The 22694-nt window shown below is 40.4% G+C and overlaps 1 protein-coding gene across 7 annotated transcripts; it reads right to left on the bottom strand.

Moving 5' to 3' along the window:
• Nucleotides 1-65: 65 nt before the first annotated feature.
• Usp20-33 (Ubiquitin specific protease 20/33) lies at nt 66-22589 on the bottom strand. Of its 7 annotated transcripts, none has more exons than XM_022817445.2 (13): nt 22415-22589; nt 17596-17752; nt 12653-13025; nt 11967-12142; nt 10373-11703; nt 9682-10055; nt 9147-9287; nt 8428-8614; nt 8033-8171; nt 7349-7613; nt 6244-6939; nt 5707-5893; nt 66-4405 (listed from the first exon to the last, which is right to left on the bottom strand). In XM_022817445.2, exons 3-13 carry the CDS (start codon nt 12719-12721, stop codon nt 4152-4154), a joined length of 3819 nt encoding a protein of 1272 aa, XP_022673180.1. In that variant the 5' UTR covers nt 12722-13025; nt 17596-17752; nt 22415-22589; the 3' UTR covers nt 66-4151. The 7 variants fall into 7 exon arrangements, with proteins under 7 accessions (XP_022673180.1, XP_022673215.1, XP_022673196.1 ...); XM_022817480.2 differs by having other exon boundaries at nt 5725-5893; XM_022817461.2 differs by having other exon boundaries at nt 12653-12856.
• Between the last annotated feature and the right edge of the window lie 105 nt (nt 22590-22694).

Below are 22694 nucleotides of genomic sequence, written 5' to 3'. Positions count from 1 at the left end.
AGATTCCGCTTGTTCCTAATGGTGACGAGCTTACGTATGATTAGTCATAAAAACGACAAGGACGGTAACGATTAATAAAGAAAACTTTATTAACACGTCTTTTACGGCGTATTTGACATCCGCATACAAGTTGTTTCGCTCGTTGTTATTACTTATAATATTATCATTATTACTACGCTTAGTATTTATTACTACTATTATTGCTTACCTAACTGCGGATGGGTGGCGCACAGCGAGCAATAGCAGCAATCAAGAGCTGACGGTTCGTGCGATCTGTCCTTATTCACCGTCCTGTCTTACCACGTCAGGTAAACTAGCTAACAAGCACAACGCTGTAGAACTAGCTCCTGAGTGCTACTGTATATATATATATAACCTTTTTGAGCACACTTATAGACCCTGTTAATTATTTGTATAAGTGGAATGTTAGGAAGAAAAAACGTAACGAGGTCTAACATCGCCTCTGACCTGCATTCGTTATCGATATTGTACCTCAAGCCAGCTATCAAAGGTTTAACAAACAAAGAAATAAAAGAAATGATACCAACCCCGGACTCAGTTACTCAAATTAATCACTTGCGTTTACTAGCTCTTGTCCAAATATCATCATAAAATGTATCCGTAAGAAAAGCTCACAACGACGCTCCTTTAGAAAGGCATTGAGTTATTCGATAACCGCCTATGATTTTTTTCACTTTTTTTTGTGGTAAACGAAGGTCAATGGAGATCATTGGGCTTCTTGCTACGTACCGTTCTTAAAACCACTCCATCAGCCGAATTTCGTCGAATTTTTTGATATAATATATCTGAGTTCATATTTCTGAGAATACGCGCCGTTCAGGTTTATACGTACTATAAGCGAAAGTGGGAAAGAAACAAAGCAATGCTAATTTATTTAAAAACAACTTCTAAATTTGTGTGTTTGATAAATTCGATTAACCATTTTGTATGCCTTTATTAGAATTAGATTAGGATCGTCATCTGGCCTTTTACGGCCACCAACGTAAGCACTCGCTCGCATGGTAGCAAACAACGAAACAAAAGCCAAGCGGTCTTATTAAAACAAACAACAGAACCTCGTCCGTCAACCATCTATTATAGCAGCAATGTTTACTGGCGCACTCACAGTTAACCCCACGCACTCTACTAGCATGCGTACTCGTACAGGTTTTCCCCATCGCTAACAAATGTATCGTATTGACGGATCGACTTCTGGTTTGTACCTTTGTTCGTTTTTCCTTCGAAAAAGAAAAACTATCCCTTCCCGTAGAGGTTTGGTTCTCAACGCGTTCGTTTATTGTGCTTGGCGCTCCAGTGTCACGGACTTTCTAGCGGCCACTGCTTACCGTATCTCGCGGAACAAAACGCTCGGTTAAATGACTAGACAATTAAGGGAAGGGTGAGAGGTTTTACCATCTGTATACATGTCCTAGCTACTCACAGCTCGTCTTGTTCTGAACTATGCTCCATGCATTACGTATTTCATGATGTGAATACTATACTGTACTACGTAAGTACTATTATTAATTTTCGAAAATTGCGCCGTACTGAGTGAAACGTATTTTGCCTATTTTATCTCTTTCTCATGTGACGACATTTATAAAAGTTCATCCACTTATTTACGCTCTATCCTCAATTGCTTTTATTTCTTGTTTTCTGGATAGCAACAATCACCATATCAATTATATTGTTAAAGGCATATTAAATCATTATAACCATTACAATGTTATATTTTTCTTCTCAACATGTCGGTACCAAGTCTGATAATCCTCTCTATTAATCAGGATTGACTGCTATTAGTAATGATTTTAACATTGTCGTCAATAATAACCACTATGACTAAAACCCGTCTTTAGCTATAGCTATCTTTGCTGCTCGCATCGATGACTTTATTCAGTGGTAGAGTTTTCGTCTGCTAACGTTGAGCTATAATACCGAATAAACAATATGCAATGAGCTTTGATCGCTTTCAGTGTCGACTTCTGTACTTGTTGCCATCGGGCTTCCCTGTTGTCTTCTTCGGCCGCTGGTTGCCCCAGTCATGATAACGTTCATCATCATTTCTACTACTATAATTTATTAATGCGATTAAAGTTATAAGCATCATAATATCGACTTAAATACATAGCAGCAGTTAATTACGTTAAGTTTGATAAACAATTTTCAGTAATATTTCCTCTGTGCCCTTTTTGTGTAAATTTTTTGTGCCTCTATTTCTTTTTCGCTGGCACAGCAATATCCACAGGCATCCTAGTTAAACCCGTCTTTTCGAACCATGACAACCTTCTGTATGGATCTGATGGATCAAAAATGGAAATTCTACAGAAAAATATAGATACTGTCAACAGCAACCAATCTAATCATTGCATTAAAACCTGTTGCATCTGTGAGGAGAACCTAAATTCAAAAAGCAAATAAATAGAATTTGGAGCGGAGCATTTCTTGTGTGGTGCTAAGTCAATGAAACCACCATTTAATAGTGATAATTTTGCTTATGCGATAAAAAAGCTTGTGTTGGTTCCATAGTTCGCTATATTTTTATTAACAAGCTTGCTGCTGCTTAAATCTAATCAGTCCCTATTCCTTCGACACGATTTTACACAAAACAAAAAGTTCAGTAATAACATAACTATAAAACAAATCGATCAAGCAGATATCAATTACCCTCTCCCCTTATGTTCCGTTTGTGTTTCAGACACAGATGCGAAAAGGCCATCACTGACAATATTTGTTGAGTTGTTATGTTATCGTTCTACGCGTTTTTCTTTCTGTTTGGTCTCATTTACAGTATCGCGAGCCATTGTCACTGCGGGGAACTACCCTCCCCCCCTCCCCCCCCAGACCTTCGCCAAACAAACGCCTACTTAAGACTAATCCCTTTTAATATATAATACTAATGGTAACGATTCGCTTTCGTTAGATGTCTACGATACGATTAGGGTCGTCATCATCGTTCCGATCCATTTGATATCCATTTGTTATTGTTGATGTCGTTAAGGTTATGGTAGCAATCACGTTGATGTAGCATTGGAAAGTCGACTGTTTAATACTTTGAAATTGACGTTCTTTGTCGATAATTTTCCCAGTTCCCACTCAATCTGCCGTCGCCACCAGTATAGTCCCTGTAGTGAATTACGCAGTCTTCCACGGCATTCATTCGCGCCGGCACGCTTTCGCTCACGGACGCGTTCACATGTACAGCGTACGGCATAAACGTCCAGCGTATCAATACTCGTCCCGCCAAACCTATCTAGCCGCTGTGATTATTACTATTCTGTTACTATTGTTGTTCTAGGCGCAACTTTACATTTCAAAACCTACCGGCACCAAAGCCAGTAAGCAGCGCGTTCAGCGTCGGGCCGGTTTCTCCCGCTCAATTCACATGTGTGAGTATTAATAATATTACAGTATCATGAGGTTACCAATCTGTCTGTCAATACTGGTATGTACGGAACGCGTCAGGTTATTCACATGGTTGCCCTGGAAATCAGAAGAAACAGGTGAAGCTTGGGCAAAGAGGAAAACCTTGCCGGGGGCGAAAAGGCAGCTGAACAAGGAGTCTGGACTTTGAAGACAACACCAGAAATATGAACATTCCACTCTGCTGCAAAACTGCGCAAGTATTTACGAAGTCCATATAAAGTATGGAACGTCATAGATGGACAATTAGATCGTTTTCAATGCTAGTGTTACTCAAATCGAAACGGGTCTTGTCACGCACTACGTCATTAGTTAGCTCATTAACCTAGTGACACCGGCGCTAATGTCTGGCGACAAAATCTACCATCCGATCAACTTTTTTTTCTTGCTATAGCTTACCTATTCGAGATAGTATTGGATAATATATAATAGATCTCTAAAAAACTAGCTCGCAGCTAGCCAAACACTACTTTTTTCATTAGTATATATATATATATGTGTAGTCACTAGAATTGGTTTCAGTTCCGTCGTATCCCAATTGTGCCCATAAATAAACTTCTACATGAAACCAGCATCGAAGCTGTTTATGTTTGCTTTACAGCTTCAATGGAGCTTTTGCTAGTGCTGTCGTTGTCGACAGTTAACTAAGTTTTCAAAAAGAGAGGTGGACGACCAAGGATAAACGGATATCGATAAATTAATCGATATGCTTAAGGTTCATCTCTGAATAGCTACCATCTATTTTTGGCTTTTTTGTCGCGTGACCTTCTGTGTCTCGAGGCACGCTTGTTACTTGTGTGCCCCGAAGGTGGAACATCCGTTGGGGCCAAGCTTGTAGGGATGACATTTGCGACGCGCGACATAGACTGCGTAGTCACTGGAGCAACGCGACAGTTGTTACCGTTAATAAGCGGAGAAGTCTTCTGCAGCGTCACAACCTGCGGTATTACCTCGGTCGGTGTGGATCCAATGAGGCTGGAGAAGTCTGTAAACGTACACGCATACAATATTTTTGTATAGTGTACAGGTCATATAGTGTCTATAATATAGTGCAACGCTATACAGAGGTATTTATATAGTATTTCTTGAACGTAGTTTTGGCAACACGAAGGGTTAGCGATTGGTAAATCAGTTACATATTGAACAATTACCAATTAATAATATAGCACGAACTTGACTGAATGCATAGTAATAAGCTCGAGCATTTCGAAGGATATCTAGAGTATGTGGAGTAAAGAGGCGTAATATGCGTAAAGCAGAACATTAGTGGTTCCGAGTTTTACGTCCGGTTCTATTTTCGTTAAGCCTTGCATTAATACGGCCAGCTGAACAAACGCGGATCTACGCCTGGTTTCGAACCTTGAACCCACCTCGTCTGATAGAGTATTCTCATTCACTCATTTTTTCACTTATTTGTTCATTAGAAAATATCGAAGTCTGGAAGCTTCCCTTAATTATTAATCTCTCTCTTAATCTCCCCAACATTAGTTAATCTTCTCTTAATCCCTGACACCTAATCTAAATAGAAACCTCATTTCCGTAATTTTTTAATTTTCCCTACCTTCGTCTCGTTGTGTTTCCACATTTCTTTATTTGTTTGCTGTTTTTCATTTACCTATTGCATAAAACGAGTGGACCCTAGCTCTTTTATACTGCACGTTTCTTGGGGTTTGATTTTTAGAACTCTGGATTCTCTCATTCGTTTTCTCATTTCCAATATCGATGTAATCCACATACTGTGAAATCACAACGGCAACAATGATACGAAACAAGTACAAACATAATGCGTATTACTTTTATTAGCACTTGTACAAAGTTACCTCATTTGCGACTTCATACACATATATACCCTTAATAATTCTTCCTCTTTTTGCTCACTGTTGTAGTATAATCTCTGAAATGCGTTTAAATGCAGGCTACAATTAATGCGCGTACAACACTCGCCAGAGACCTTTTGTTTCCCACACACCGCTACATATAAAAACATGATCCATTAAAGACACCCATAAATTAATATAAAAATTATCTACTTAAATTTAGCAGAATAAATAGGTTTTCAACACAACCTTTCCCTATAGTAAACTCATCTGTATCTGAAATTATCATACGTAAGCTACGCTGTGAAAAGTTCACAGCTTGAAACCAAGAGTGCCAATCGTACATAGTTGCCGATAGCTTGCAAAACAGTTTCGATATAGAAGTATCGGAACAAGGAGGATCGAGTTCTATCATTCACTATGCACCTAGTACCTAATATAGATAACAAAAGACGTGTGTTTAACGTACAATATTGACCGTACGGACCTCGAGTGATGATACTGTCTATGGGACTGCAGAACGCAGAATCTGCTTCGGCAATATTTTCGCGATGTCCGTCGCCATTTCGATGAATATCGGCGATCGTGGTTCCCTCAATTAAACCTTGCGAGGATATCATGTCCGTTACACGGGCACTCGTCATCTTCAACACGACCTGTAAATTGAGATAATGTTAACAGTATATACGTTAGATGTGGTGTATCGCCATCGTTGAATTTTGCTTCGGGCGCCTGCCCCCTTCCAGCATATAACGAAGTACCTCTGCGTCCGATCCTAAGCTATCCTTAGACTTAGGTTTTATAGACATTATTAGTGCACTATCGTGGAAACGACGTTTCTAACTTTATTACCTATCGACTGTCTGACGGCGATAACGAATAAATATTGTTTGACAAACGACAGAGAGGAGCAAACCGCGCCAACCGACTAGTCATCAGATGTTATGATGCCAAATTATCTGTCTAGGGATAAAAATCTAAATGATTCATCTAGGCCTCTACTTACGTTTTCTAATAGGTTGTCTATAGGAATGGAAACTGGTCGCTCCACTGAAAGAATCTCTTCATCATCATTGTCGTCATCAGAATCAAGCACTTTTGCTTGTAGGTGCTGTTGTGTCGCTCCTTGATGCTGCTGGGGCATCAACTGTGGCTGCTGCTGCTGCTGCTGCTGTTCCCGTCTCAATATTTGCTGCCGTCGTACTTCTTGATGATGGCGTTGCTCAATGAGCAGTTGGGTCTCCTCCGTGTCGGAAGTGTCCATCATAGCGCTTTCTTCTGATTCCGTATTGATCAATGAATGCTGCTGTTGCTGTTGTTGTTGTTGTTGTTGTCCCTCTCGGTGCGCTTCCATCGCAGCCGGAGTAGCTTCTGTTACGGAAGACCAGCCAGGTCTCGTTTCAAGGCTACCATTGTCAGTCAACTGGCCATTGACTTGGCTTACAGCGGCTCCCAACATGCCTGCGTAATGGCCTTGAGGACGTTTTTCCACGGGCTGTACGTCACCTGTTGCTAAACCAATTTGCTGCTGATGTTCTATGTTCTCGTCGGCCGCTATTATCTGCTGTTGTTGCTGTTGTTGTTGTTGTTGACGCTGTTGACTAGCAGATAAAGCAAACTTTGCAAATCTTCGTTCCAGAAGGATTCGCTGAATGTCTAGACAGTACGAGCACCGTTCCGTAGAGGTGATGGCTGGACCTCCCTGAAACGGATAATGGTGGATGTTTGCTATCCAACCTGAGATCATATTGAAGGCATAAACCTTCCGCATGGGCAGCGTTTCTCAAATAGAGATACATGTGATACCATCATTCATCGTCAACTACGTCACTTGTAGATACACGTGTGTCGCATTTACATCACTCACAGAAATTGGTTACGTCGTACAATTTTTCAAGGAGCACAGCGAATATTGAAAATCTTACCGATTTTAGTAAATAGCGTCAGAAAGATGCAAGCATTATATCTGAACTGTACCATTCACCATATTAATCAATAGCCTATCTCATTTCGCTTAAACGATTGCATTACTTTTACTATTTTCGTTGTTATCATGCGGCTTTGATGAGACACAGACGTTAATGTTAGCAGGTATCATTGTCATGATGTACCTTAAACGTCTCCCGAAGATATTCCCACACAGATTGACTAAATAGGACGAGATCGCCGTCGGCCACAGACGGGTTTAGGCGACCGTGTGGACAGACAAACTCTTCATTATCAATAGGTCCGGGTTCAGCAAATGTGTTAAAACGATTCACCCATCGACGCGAAATATAAAACGTAGGTGAAGTCTCGTCCAGTTGCTCACACTGAGACCGCTCTATTAAATCGGTGGCATGATCCCTACGTTTTGCCATTTCCTCCGACGTTTTCCTGAGATACCGATATTATGATGAGTGTAAATACAACAATTAAAATGCATGATTTATTAAATACGTTGCCGACAAAAAAACGCGTCGTACTCGCTGTCATGCTAATTGGATAATATCACCTGCCGAAAAAGGTGTAATAATCATGTTCACATACTAATACATATAATCGAATGAGCTGTCGTTTACTATTTTCCTTTCTAGTGGTGTTTGCATTCGATATACGTACGGGTCAATTTAACAACTTAGGATAACGTCGGTTCGGATGGTTGCCGTCGGCTTGCGAAAGCTTTTTTTTTTTTTTTTTTTTGTTGTTCGATCCTTGTTGGACTTGTTGGTGGCTGGGCCTGCTGGGCCGCTCACGTAGAGCAGTTCAAAGGAAAACGGTGGAAATCGAAATTCAAATTCAATTGAACCACTCACCTATAGAACAGAACATATGCTTCACATGTTGCTACCACTGAGGGGTCGACCTTCGTAACGTACATATCATCAAATTCGTACCATTGGTTGTCGTATTCATTCTTAGCATATGATGTATAATGGCCTGAGCTTGCCGTGCCTGAATAGGGAAAGAGGAATTTGTTAGATGTCGCATTAGACAAACATTCAAATACCATATTATATTAGGATATGTAATGGGACGTATCGATTTTATAGCTACACTAGACAGTCTAGCATCTGGTTTAAATAAGCGCGATGGATATGAATATACCGAGTGCGTTGAAATTAGAAACAATGAACATCTTTAAAGCTACGTGGATTCAAAAGAATTAGTCTGCGAGAAGTTTGGTGTAAAAAATGATACTGTAGCTAACCGTGATGGCAGATAACCGCAACGAGATCATACGTGGTCACTTTATCTCTGGCCTGCGGGTGCGTGAACGGGGCCATATCGAGTCCTTCAAGAGGAAACGATACACGACTAGAGATCTTTGTCGAGAAGAGCAATTCATGACGAAACCGTTTCAAATGTATAGATAATACCTCCGGAAGTTCTAACAACTGTAATAAAATCATGTAGAAAATGCATATGGATAATGAATGAAACACCCAAGTTAATCCTCTGGCGTCCATTTGTTATTGCAATCAGCTGTTTTTCTCAACGCTAAGATAATGAGTAACGTTTAGATCGATACTGCGGTATAAACCGATACGCATACGGATAAGCGACCTGAGCTACTGATGTTGGGAGGCCTCACTACAGCGCCTTCAACATACGTTTTCTACGCCACCGAGACAAAGTTTAAATTTAAAGAACGTGGAATTATAGGAAACCTATTTTAAATTACGGTTCCCGATGAAACCAGATTTATTTTATTAGTTGACTATAGCCAAGGTATAGTGAATTGACGACTGATGATTCCGTTGGTGATGAAATCATAATATACGAAGTAGTATTGGAATATTGACGACGTTATAAATTATCTCAAGTCTAAGTAAAAAAGAAATGAAACATCTGTGAAAAATGCTTTACTTCTTCTTTGATTAGGTTACTATTGTTGTGTTAAAGTACTATTATTAAAATCGTTCATACCTTGGAGTACTTGATGCCATTACGTAGTTTATTGCACTTGCCACACGAGTACATATTATCCCCTTTGAGCTCATCCGCGGAGAAGAACGCTGCCAGGCAATCCGTAAGCGACACCGATGGACCCCATACCCAAGCCCAGAGCTTGAGCCCCGGAGTTAAAGATCGCGCAGGCGAATATGCATTTACAGCAGACAATGATTCATGAAACAGAAATTAGGTACTATTGTGCACTTCGTTTGGTTTGTAGCAGATCAAAGCGCCCAAGTCCGCGATGCGCACTTCTTCGACGCAACCTTATATTTTCTATTTTAGTTTAAAAGAATGCAAAATGCTGCTCAAGCATAAAGTAAAAAGTAAGTATCTAACGAAAGGATCTGAGTCTAAATGAAGCCGACAGCGCCCACTTTACTGCCTTCTTTGTAATACTGTGTCTAAGGGGCTCGCGAGCCAAAAACAGTTACTTCATAACTGTTTTTCTCATGGAGTGAGTCCGAAGGCCAGTCAGAAAGCCTAAAGATTAAATCAATCGACTAACCCATCCAAAAAGCCATTCTATCCAACCCTGTTGGCGGGTTAGGCTCTGCTGCTGCTGAATTTGTGCGGCAGCCAGCGAGTTCAGACTGCTGGAGCTCGACGCGCTACTGAGGTCGCCACTCTGATGGGGCACGTGGTGCAGCCTTTCAAGATGGTCCCGCGAAGGTATCGGTAGAGATAAGTCCTGAAACACTTCCTTCGTCGATGAGATGTTTTCACAGGTTCTGCATTGCACTGAGGATAGAAGTCGGCCATCAAAGACGTCCGAGATAATGGACCTATACGAGACCTGAGGCTTTTTCGGATTGGGCACACTGCTGCCCGCTGCGTCCGGTACTGCGGATACCCCTGCGGAGGCAATTGCTTTTTGCAATTCTACCGAAAATAACCAAAACAAAGGCAAAGGTAAACATATACACACACGGAAATCAAAAAGGAACAAAAGCGAGTCAGAAATTATGCTTTGCTCAGTTCTGAGCGCTTAAATGTTCCGAACTTTATATCGTGCATTCTGCGAGCATCGCTTTAAGCGTTGGCGGCCGTTATTTATTTGGCCAAGTTCCGCAAAAACACGTTTTCCATGATTTTCCAGTTAATAAGGTTACCACATTCACAACGTTTCTATGATGCTATACTCCTCGTATGAGTTTTTATCGAACAGTCCTTTACTGCATTAATTTTCGGTTACTTGCCTCCCATCAGTAGATTGCACAGCGATGTCTCAAATGCCCGCTGGTTGTCCGCCATGTGATTCTTGTCCGAGGCCGAAGCTTCACTCTTCTCCGAGCTGAGTCCCGAATCACAGGTCTCAAAGTCGTCCTCTGCATTGCCCTGCTGTGGATGGCCTTGCTGCTGCTGCAATTGGTTATGGTGCTGATGCTGGATCTGCCGATGTTCAAGCTCGTGCTGCTGCGGCTCTCCAGGTCTATCATCCGTCGTATGATTAGCATGAGGCCGGGCATGTTTATGGGAGGTAGCTCCCCCTATCCGTTCTCCTGCACCCGTTTCCTTGTAAAATGGCGAACGCATCTCTTCGTCATCATCCTCATCATCGGCGTCCTCGATGTCAACGACTTCTTCATCGTCCTCAACTTCGACCACAAGGTCATTCAGGTTCCTTGAACAAGAGCTGTGAAGATGACCGACGCTGTGATAAATCGCTAGGCCTGAATTTTGATGGATCTCTTCATCATCGTCGTCAACATCCCCTTCGTTTTCAGCCATATCGTCAAGTAAACGGTGTCGACGGCGATTGCCACTGCTGTTGCGACCGTTACGCGACGACTGAAGATGCCGTTTATGGGACAGCTGGGTTGAATGCGGATCGCCTCCCCTCTTATGGTCTCCCCTACAGTTGTTTCCCGCTTGCAACTGCTGCTTAAGCTGGGGTTGGTATTGGTGTTGAGTCAAGGGTTGTCGGTGGGATGCCCCCAATTCATGATGTTGGTTATTACTCCCTAACGCTGGGTCTAGACCCGCAGTCGTCCGGTCAACGTTTCTGGCGTCGCTAACCATTGAACCTTCAGCGTCGTCGAGCTCGGACCTTTTTGGGATATATTCTCGCTTAAGTTCGTCATGTAGCTGATCGAGAAAACACCGAAGGAACTCTTGCGCGTCCTGTTGTGTCGCGCCACGAAATACAGGACAGACTGACTTAATTCCGTAAGCGACGCCGGACGGGACAGCGTATGGCGGTCGCCTTTCGTGCCACATCTGTTGAATCATTTTACTGTAGCTCACAGCGAGATTAGCGCTTTGGGTTCGTCCATCAGAACGGATGACTTGCGGCGAAATGGGCGTATTGAGGAAGTATTGAGTAAGTTGAGGACAGTTCGATAGTGCTTGCAAGGCGGCATTCATGTAGCACGTATTGCCGAGATTCTGAAGGCCGGCTAAACCAAGCGGTCGCTGTATCAAATCGTCGGATGGTCGCTCACTTTCGGCGATATCAGGATGCAAAGATGATCGGCACGGAGCAGGAACATTATTATCAAGATACACTTCGGCCTCGCATGTATGACACCTGCGTAAATTAGATGAAAAAAATGAATATAATTCAGTTTATTTCGCAAGGCAACGGATACGATTGCGGCAGTGTATGATTGAACTCTGAGATAAATGCATTCAACGGCACAAGTTAGCGATTTCTTCTGAAGTAACTTGTGGGGCAGTCATGAACAATATCCTACTCTATGAACCAGACCCTCGGCTCGGTAATAATTGCTGAATCTGGCTATATAAAGCATTACTTATGAGTAAAAAGAACTTCGCGAGTGTGTTACTTACCATATACGCTTGCTTTTGAGGTTAATCATTAAAGAATGTTCCTGATTTGAGGAAAAATGGGCCGCCGAATGATCGGCACGCTTTTCCCCGCAGCCGACATAACCGCAATCCCTATGTAAACAACACCATAAACCCGCCTCGTCCTCGCCACAAGTTTCGCAGCGTGATGTCTTCTCCTGAAATGAGCACATCGCGCTAATTAACGTGAAATAACTATATCGGAAAATTGTTTCTTAAGCATAACAGACTTTGGTGATTCAGGAGGCGGCGCAGCTTGGGTGGCTAATGCGCATCTTTTCAAGTATGCTGTCATGGTAATCATGAACACGCCACGATTGTAGGTCCAGCGTTAGCAAATGGGTCCCTTGGCATATGATTACCTTGCCGTTTCATAGGCCTATTGGAGAAGGCGTAATTAGGTCTAGCAAGGTCCACTTGGCCAGACCTAGTAGGGGTAAACCCTTGACATTAAATTACTGATGCTATACATATTGCTATGCATATAAAAGGCGTTTGAAGTAGATAAAAAAAAATGAAAAGTATTTATAATGAACAAAAAATGTAACGATATGTAATATAATAACTTATTTCATAAATATTTTATTTTAATTACGAAAATAATAATAATGTAATAAATTAAAAAAGCAATATACTTTATGTGAAACGTCCTTGTCGACATAACTCACCTTATCGGCTATATCGGCCGGGGACCAATCCCCTATGGTGATGACATGCGGGCATGATGATTTGTGCATGTTGGCGACGACTCCGTAAAGTTGAGCTTAGTTTCGGATGACAATTTTATCTACTGGAGACCCCGACTTGAGAATTCACCGCCGTTCAACAGGGAAACAACGGCAGTCACGGAGCCGTGCGCTACACTACAAACGCTGCGGTGAATAGAGTTTTGAAAATTTTGGCTATACCCTCTTTTTGAGCAACGGTGCAAAACGACGATAATGCCAAGATGGATAAAAACCAAATACGGGGTATACGCAGGGCCGTTAAGGCGTCCTGCAAGTTTACGACCCCCCCCCCCCCCTGGGAGACGACTTAATTCTGAAATATAATAGTAATATTGTTTTTATTCTCAGAATTTATATGGATGACAACAAACAATTAAATAAGAATGGTGTTTAACATGTTTTGAATTTACTGCTAGTTCTATGAGTTCACCGTATTTGTAAAGAAAACGTTGTCTTGCGGATATCACAAACGAAACTATTAATGTTCGGGCACAGATCCAAACAAATTAAGCAGTGAAGTCATCAAGCGTGAGGACCGTAAGCAAATTTATCTATCTACGATTTTTTTTACGTATTGGTTGATGTCGAACTTTAGTTTAGACACGACTTGAGTATAACTGCACGAAGAGAATTAAGTAAATGAGGTAATGAGAAACTGGAAGCATTCTAATTGAACGCGATCTTGTGTACTAACGGCTTTAATTTCCCCTATTCTGAGCGATATTGTTGCCGTAGCAAAATATAATGTGATTTCGTACTGGCCGTTTCATGCACAGCTGGATTTCAGCGACAAATTGTGCGAGATTTGGCGTTGAATAGCAGATGGCTACGATAAATTTCGTTAGTATGAATTCATCTGGACGGACGCGTTCCATATTGTGAGATTCAATCAATACGTTCAGCTTAGACAACGTTCCCAGAGTGTGCATGCTTAGAAAGTTATGTCTTCGATGTATCAGCTTTATGTCTTAAATTCGATAAGTAGACTTCAACTACGCTGTTAATTGTTGTATGTATTTAATAAATTGCTAATTGGAAATCGCTCCCAGTTTTACAGACTTATCTTCTAGATAGCCCACAAAAGAGGCTCATATGGTTTAATGAGGTACCTAGTATAAAACAGCATCTTACAGATCTTCTTCACATAGAATAGCAAACAGCGTATACCAGGTGAAAAACGTACGTTAAAGTAAGTTTAATATGATAATGACTAAATATAAATGAGAAACAAGACTTAAGCATCTTTCAAAAAAATAACATATAAAAAGCTGTCTTTGGCTCTTATCAAATATTAGTTTTCTTACCCTTAAGACAAGACAACCCCGTCATCTTATACTCACAATACTTCTAACATCAAGCTTTCCGGCAAAAAGCAAATTACTCAAATCGGTTCAATTTGATCGACAGAATTAAATTCGCAGCTATCCTTCGCTCTCATTCTCGCCATTATAATTTGTTCAAATAGAGATGCAGACAACCAAATAAACATCCGCCAACATTAGTTCAGACACACGAACACAAGTGTACGAGATTTATAATTAAGCGAGACACCTGATAATCAATTGTTTCCACCCTCTCTGCCCCGTGTGATTACCAAGAACAGGTCAAGCCGCAGGCAAATGAATATATGTAAAAAAAAAAAATGAATATATATATAGCCAATAACATTGACTCTGTTGCTTGTTTTGTCCCCAGAAGTGGAGACGCACACTTCGACCCTGCCGGACAGAAGGCGACTCAATCATTAACACCATACACATAATCAGCATCATCATCTTCATCATCATTATTAACAAGTAAAAGTCGCAGCGTCAGTAACTGGTCAAGACAGTGAAGGTATCCGGCGCCAACCCGTCACCGTCTGTACGTATAGTCAATTGCCGGGGCGGAAGTTACACACATTTTGATATTGTTTCTTCTAAATTTTGGGTGTTTGCCTTTGTGTATGCATGTGTCTATGGCTGTGATCGTGACACAATTCCTGGTGCTGCTGTTTAATCCGCGGAACGACAGTCGCAGCTACAGCGGCAACGGATAGTAATCTTTGCTGCTGTGCAATAATGCTCGGTGGCAAAACGCAAATAAATGTCTGCTGTGACAAATGCACCTAGCTTGAACAAACAGCTTCACAAATGACCCAAAAAAAATCAGGGTTCGTCTGCAGAATAAACAGTTGCATATATAGATAAGTGCAAGTTGTACTTTATTCTTTTTTAGGTGGAATCTTAGAACCACGCTGCAACAGCTTATGTGACGTGGTGAAGACATTCGCCCCAGTGGTTGGCTGAATAGTGAGAAACTTCGGAGCGCGGCACCTTTGCTAATTGTAAAGAAACGCACTGTGTACGGATAGTCTTATTACCGTATCTTATCTAATTTCGGGTGTCGAAGATATTCTATTCAGCCATGTGCAGATTCACTGGCTGTTTTAGCGGTCGAATTATAAACAACAGCGTAGACAATGAGAACATACGTGGATCTATATAGCTGGGTTGAGAGCGACCCTTCTCATATAGCCTGCATATACACGGCGAGACTTGAGTACGTATCTTGTAAAAATCTTTGAAAGCTTTCAGCTCCGCCAGTTTCCGAATTGCAAATCAAAATTTAAAGAAAAAATTGTGAATAAAACAAATCAATTGCTAAATGAGGTCATTAGCGCATATACGGAAAGTCGTGGAACGTAGTTATCTGTCTTGATATCCACGGGAAGTTCCACAGTGAGTTTATGATGTATTGAACAATAGAACATCATTGATTAGAGAATTCTATCAATATCGCAGTCAGTTCTTGATAGTATCTGTCTCTTAATCAGTCAAGAGGGTTTATTAGGCCGCGGAAAGTGTGGAAACTGACCAATAACAACAACAAAATGTTTAGAACGCTCTGACAGTTATTCTTATATACGCATGTTTTACAAAAAATCGATAAAGATGTTGCTGTAATTAGTGTGCAGATCGCGTCGTTGCAAAGCATGTTCGAAAAAATTGTGAATTTATATGTACGACCCTTCTGTTTCTATTGATGAAAAAAGGGGAGCAAAATGCTTGTAGTGACCAAACTAGTTTTCGCCGGATGACTGGTAAATGTGCCTTTCTACCTTTTTTGGCAATAGCTATTTCCTGTGCGCGGACGAGTGCGGTCACGACCGTCATGTTTTTCCTTTTCGTTTCAAATGAAGAAACGAACTTCCCTACGTTGATACCGTCGAACCCAATTGGTGGTTATTAATAATGATATTAATGTTAATAGAAGGGTTGGTAAATCAAGTAGCTTACCGTTCAGTTTACAGAGCAATCTAGCAGTAACACCAACTGACGGTACATGAAGAAAACACATTTTTTTCGGTGATTTTTGCTACGATTTTAAAACAAATCTTTGTAAAGGAAGCTATTACAATTATTTATGACTATAGATTTCGCTATTACTTTAGTACAATATTAACCAATGAATTTCACAAATAGAAATGCCTGTTACCTTAATATTACAGCTGTATTATTATGGCTCAACTACTAATTTGAATGGAACAGGAACGCCGACTGCCACTTGCTATTTCTCCTTGTTGTCGCTACGCACACACTTCGCAGATAAACCGCAAGCCATTATAACCATTTTGGGCACCTTGGAGATACAAGAGCTGCTCGCCACCATGTGCTAGCAGTTTCCATTGAAGCTCTGTAATTATCTCGTTCTATTGACAAGACATCCGATTGTCAGCCTCTCGGCTGAGTTTTCCGGGTTACCGAAATCTTGTCTACGACGATTGGCGACTATAGACAACGACCTTGTATTCTCGGGTGAAGCTTTTTAGCAGACATGCTATATAGCGGTAAGTGGGCAAACGATTTTCACGAGGCTACAGATGAGGTCCTTGAAGGTTTGTTTCTAGCAGAAAATGTTTCGTTATGAAAGAAGACCCGTATTTATTAGACCGTTTCGAGACCAACTCCTGCAGATCGAGTCATCGAGTGTTCCAGTTAGACTACCCGCCTTGACACGCTGCACGCACAGATTTTGCTTGAGTTGATACGACGCCAGAAACAGTTTATGCTGTTAACCTTCGACAGGACAATTATTTTTTGCTCATCACTTCAACAAAGACACCAACATTGAGTGGATCATTTTGCACGATATACTTATTCAAACTTTACATAGGTAAGCAAGCTGGTCATATATCATCGCGCTCAATTCAGAAATTTCACTTTCGGATTTTTGCCATTATATAATGGCACACGTAGAATGCCTTCGTAAGCTTTCATGTGGTGCGCCGCATGAGCTGCTGCCATTGCTAGCTCGAAAGAAAAGCTTGTTCTTTTAGAACTGTATTCGCCTTTGCGTCGGGCCTGATCCCTTTGCAAAAATGCCAGTAGATAAGGCTATGTAAAGGGCAGCGTGCTGGCATCTTCTACGGTCTGCCTAGTACAACATGTGTTAGTTATAAATTGAACTGTTTAGAGCTAGTGACACACAACACACATTGCATTTTTATATGATTAAATGAGTCTATACATTTCGCGCAATGAGCGGGAACATCGGAAAACGATGGCATAAGGTAACGCAACGCGATCCCCAAGAGACACATGAACAAGAAATGGCTGAAATGGAAATCATAGAAGTCAGCTTCGATTGCTGGCTTAACTTAGCTTAACTTTATCATGAGAGAATGGTTATAGTACTAGGAGTAAGAAAATGTAAATTAAAATTTATAATGATTTTAATACATCTTCTTACACTTATGGCTTCTACTTCTGTTTCCAAGTAGAGCCTATTAACACCATTGTAGTGATAGCGATCTGTTATAAGGATCAACACGTCAAACGTGTCAACAAAAACGCTTTGTGGTGTATACGTCGTACGAGAACTACTGTTATTAACAGACTCACCTCAATCGGCGAATTGGAGCTCGGAGTACCCTAACTGGGTACACAAATCAGTCAACCAAATGGGCCAATTATGATCAGAAAAGAGGCTGGTGCAGTTCCTTGGCCAACATCGCAGCTCCAGCATACTCGATAGGCTGGATATCACGAGCAGAACTAACTTTTAAAAAACAAGTAGAAAGTGACGCATGATTACTCCCTTAAGGTAGAATTTAGCTAAGATAGGAGGAGGAGAGGGGGCATGGTGGGGGGGGGGGGGTATAAGTTCCAAAAATTGTGTGAATACAATCCACAATATTAGTTATTATTTACTATTTATCACCTAATATCATTCTCGGCTCTTGTAGTGAACCAACGTTATGCACACCGTCAGTACATTCGAAATCATATACATATATAAATGTACTATGGCTGGCTGATTTTTTGCGTATGAGATTCAAGCAAACCAAACTGAAAAATAGTTGCTATCTGTAAAGATTGCATCTTTTGCCTCGTTTGATCTGACTTGCATAACTTGATATTCACTTACTGAACGTAAAGATGAATTACGAAACCAGCTCTAATAGTAATAATAATAATAGCTAATCTTTACTTTGAATGCTCTGCCATTCTGATACACATCAAAATATAGGACATTCGACATGTAAGTAGATTCATAGTTTTAGTATATAATCTTCTAGAAGACGAAGAGCATTTTCTGCTAAATAGAGTATTTCTTTACGGTTCTGGTTAAAACATTATTCAGACGTCCGTAGGAAATAAGTATCGAAGAAAATCTATTTACAACCGATCGCAGTTGTAATGCTACCTTCTTGTTATTATTAAATTATTATAACAGCTTTTAAAGAAAGCTAAAACATTACTTCGAGAAAGTACGTCGCACTGTGGGGTTACAGAATTAATAACTGATTAGCCAGCGGTAGGAACATCTCTTCCAAGGGACGTTCCGGCTCATAAGTACTCATAAGTACGATTTATCATTACATCAAATAAATACAGTTTGTGTTATTAAGCTTTTCAACACACAATAAGGTGATGACCTTAACAACACTTCATTTTTCTGTTGAGCTCAGTTATTGTCCGACCGGACTACACGACTTTCTCACTAACCTCTTCGATAAACCCGATAAATTATCGTATTCCCATATATATATATAATCCTCGTCCATGAAATATAAAGACATCACTGGGCATTGCAATATAGTGAATCGAGTTTTCAATTTTGTCTCGTCCTTATATGATGATGACCCTTGCATAAGTTACTTTTGAAATGTCCGTCTACCAAGATCGAATTGAAAGCTATTTAAACTACGTATAATATTTAGCTAATATCCCTCATAAGACCTGGTAGCAATTGCCATTTAAAAGCCAACTATGATTTAGTCCTTGTAATTTTCCATATGCCAGAAATGTGTAACAGCATATTGCCAGGAGCAGTTATTAATGAGCCATTTTCAGGTCACATATATGCAAACTGGCATGGCTCGTCTAGCCCAAACCTCGACTATGCATTAGTCCAATACAGACACTTACTAGCTTAAGTTTTACCAGCGGGCAATCTTACTTTTCAAACAATATATATATATATATATATATATATAGAAAAGGAAAGACCGACGACGGGCTATGGGAGTATCTCATAATTTTTCCTACAGGGAATTACTCCTGTAATGTTATTCGTGTTTTGACCATTGCAACGACGAAATAACTAAATCTTCCTACATTGATAAATATTATAAAACCGGACATAATTGAATTAGATAATAAGAATCGCAAGTGATTTATTCTGGGTCGTTATTTCCGTCGATAATTATGCGCGGTTTTCTTAATATTATTAAGCAAAAATTGCACAAAGTTTTTTTCGTCGAACAATTATTTTTTTCTGGTTCAAAAACAACGAGTTTTTAATAGTTAATAATGACACTACTGGCTCAGCGGGGTTATTATAAAAACAGACATAACCAGCTAGGATCACTAATATACAAATCATAATTCAAATCACATTCAGCCCCTGTATCGGGCGCTCGGTATTAAGCTATATTTGTCACTACAACGTCAAACTCACAACTGTGACTGCAATATCTCAACCAATTTCAGCGGAAAGCAAGCCAGATAATTATTAGCGTAAAAGAATCCATGACACTTGGCTACGCTGATAGCTTAATGAAATCCAATTGTCTCTAATAACCCAGATTTACTTTTATTGATCCCCAAACCTAAATTAGCTGCCATTGTAAATATTATTTACAACGATTATCACTCTGGTTGGCTTGTATGTTGTATCTCCAAGACGAGCGGCTTCAACGATCGAATAAGCGTTCGTTCTGAAACAAGGTAAAAGGAGATGTACCTAGTAGAATCTATTCTACCTACCTGTTCTGATTAAACACACGTTCACCCGTCTATAGCCCCAACAAGAAGTTTGATCCAATACCATGATCAATCCGTTTGCGATATCGTAGAATTTTTGTTTAATACTGGCATTATGGAATTATGGCTATATTCAAAACACAGGAAGAACACGTTCCACTATTAGTTGCCCCTTAATTCGTTTTAGTTGTTGTATTAGGTAAGAAGGTAAGCCTAATTAGCTTAAAGTGGTACAAATTAAGGTCCTCGTTATAAAAGTAAACAACTTTCCGGTCAATGCGCATGCTATAAACCTGCGGCCTATAAACGGCCTTTTAAACACTGAATAAGCTTCGTCTCATACTTAAGATACATGTAGATTATGCAACGTGAATTTAACTTAACCAGTGGCTGTCGCGAGCAACCTAGTACTAGTACCTAGTAATGCCATTTTTCGGAAAAAATATTCCTTCAACAGCTATCGTATTTTTGCCTTAATCCTCTTTGACCATTTCCCTTTTGTTTACCTCGATAGGACACGTTTCTATTAATTCCGTTATTTGACCGCTTAATTGCGAAACTCTATCATTGTCTTAAGTCAAAATCACTTTCAAAGCGCCCCTTTCACCAACAAAGTAATAGGCATCCATACTTTATATAATAATGAGCTGCAGATATTCTCCTTTAAATTAGAGTGTGCCTAAGAGCCTTTCTTCATAGTCATACACCGCCCGCCTCGCAGACTAACTCATGGCGATGTTTTCACGTGATAGTAAATCGCATTTATGTTACTATCATGTCTAAAATTTATAACCGAACTCAGTTTATCGTGTACTATTTACTGTTCAATCTTCTTAGTTCAGACGTATGGTAAAACTACCGAAAAGATTTAACAATCTTCAGCGAAAAACGGCTGTCTTCGCAAACTACGTAGAATAAATACATTTTACATAGCTTGCTGATCTCGATTTTCTTTATCACATTAGTCGTCGCGAAGAAAAATCAGCACCTGTTTATCTTCTGACCACTTCCAAAGTATTGTGCAACAACCCCGTCATTAGTCAATGGACATCTAGTTGCTTTTCACGTTATTTGGCTGGGCTTACGTGATTCTTCTTTCTTGAGCGCTTGTGCAGGTGCGTATTGGCCTGTATTATTCTTCATTTAAAACTTCATTGTATTACCTTCGAGGATAATCGCATTCTTTCATGCTATTAATTAAGTTTTTATCAGTGAAGACACCGAGATTACATTTGTGGGAGTGAGACGGTAATCAGCTTGCTTGTTTTTGCTCGTTACTTTCACACAAGGTCGATAACACCATTAAAGCGCTGTTTCGATGTGACGTTTATTCTTAGAATGTCTCGTCCCACTCAGGATTTACTTAGAACCACGTTGGCAACCTGTACGATAGGCTCACTATTTACCGAATTCTCTACTCCTGAAAACTAAGTTTTCACGCAGATACATGTACGTTTGGGCTGAAACTTGCTTAGTTTGTTTTGCATAGGTCGTTCGCAATAAGCCATGCAGTTAAGCGTGTTTTTTCTATTTATATATGATACTCGCTCGCTGGCCAGTTGGACTTAACAACAGCTCAGCCCTGTGCCCTTACACTGTCTCTAGATGGCTGGTGTCGTAACGACAAAAATGAACGTAGCCATTATCCACACAAAAACAAAACCGAACATTCAACTGCCTGAGTAAGAACAGAAAGCCTGACGAGCTCATTGAAACAAAAACTTCGATATAACATCGGTAGTAAAAATTGTATATCTATACGACAACCAACAAACGTAATATATAGTATTATCTATCACTTACGTCATTATTCTCTGTATCAACTGGTGCGTAACGTTAGCTGCGAAGTCGTTAATTATTGATACTATTACTTGAATTATCAACAATAGCTGCAAATGGCTCTACTAGTGAACTGCTCTACCTAATCTCATAGTCGCTTTGTTCTACATAATTAATTCCTTATTTTCTGTTTTCATCGTATGGACACCTCGGAGCGTACAAATGATTAGCCCAAGCCGTAACAATAGTAACGCAAATAATGGTAACGAACGGCCAATTACGGTTCCTATACAAAAATCTACGTAAACAACTCATTCATTCCTTCACTATTATTGTTGTATGTTGTGGATTTAACATATGTATATACATGTTGGACTATCCGATTTCTATGCATCCGTCCGTTCGCTTTGCAGGGAAGACGCAACCCATCGGAGTATACGATGCAGTGAGATACATACGCATAGCTCAGCCCCAGATTCGCAGTCTTCAAAAGGACCAAATTATTCTGCACCATAAGTAGTCAGAGTAATATATGGGATAGCTAAGACATTTGCTTGCGGATGAAAAATGCCTATGAATTTTGGGCACAACTTCGCGAACGAACGGATTGTAGTACAGATAGTACATATATATAGATCACTACGCGATGCCCCATAACTATTGGTAAGCTTACCGCCGCCGTTGACGGGGTGAAATCCAATTGACTACTCGAAAAATTACTTCTAACGACTCGTCCTCGTTGACAACGAATCGAACACACAGACACACACGAAAGCACCATCGCTCAGACGATCATGGCCCTTCTATTGTTGGCTACTACGAATACTGCCGACGATGGTAGCAGTCGCAAATGCAGCACCAAACACCCGTAAATCAGCCATGACACTGCTCGATGCTGGAACGACGAATAATTTCGAACGGCCGAATACCGAATAGCGAAACACTGAATTTCG

The sequence above is a fragment of the Varroa destructor genome, unplaced genomic scaffold (genome assembly GCF_002443255.2).
Source record: "Varroa destructor unplaced genomic scaffold, Vdes_3.0 BEIS01000001.1, whole genome shotgun sequence".
NCBI classification, from domain to species: Eukaryota; Metazoa; Arthropoda; class Arachnida; order Mesostigmata; family Varroidae; genus Varroa; species Varroa destructor.
The sequence above is the reverse complement of the archived record's forward strand: the minus strand, read 5'-3'. Positions and strand labels throughout refer to the sequence as shown.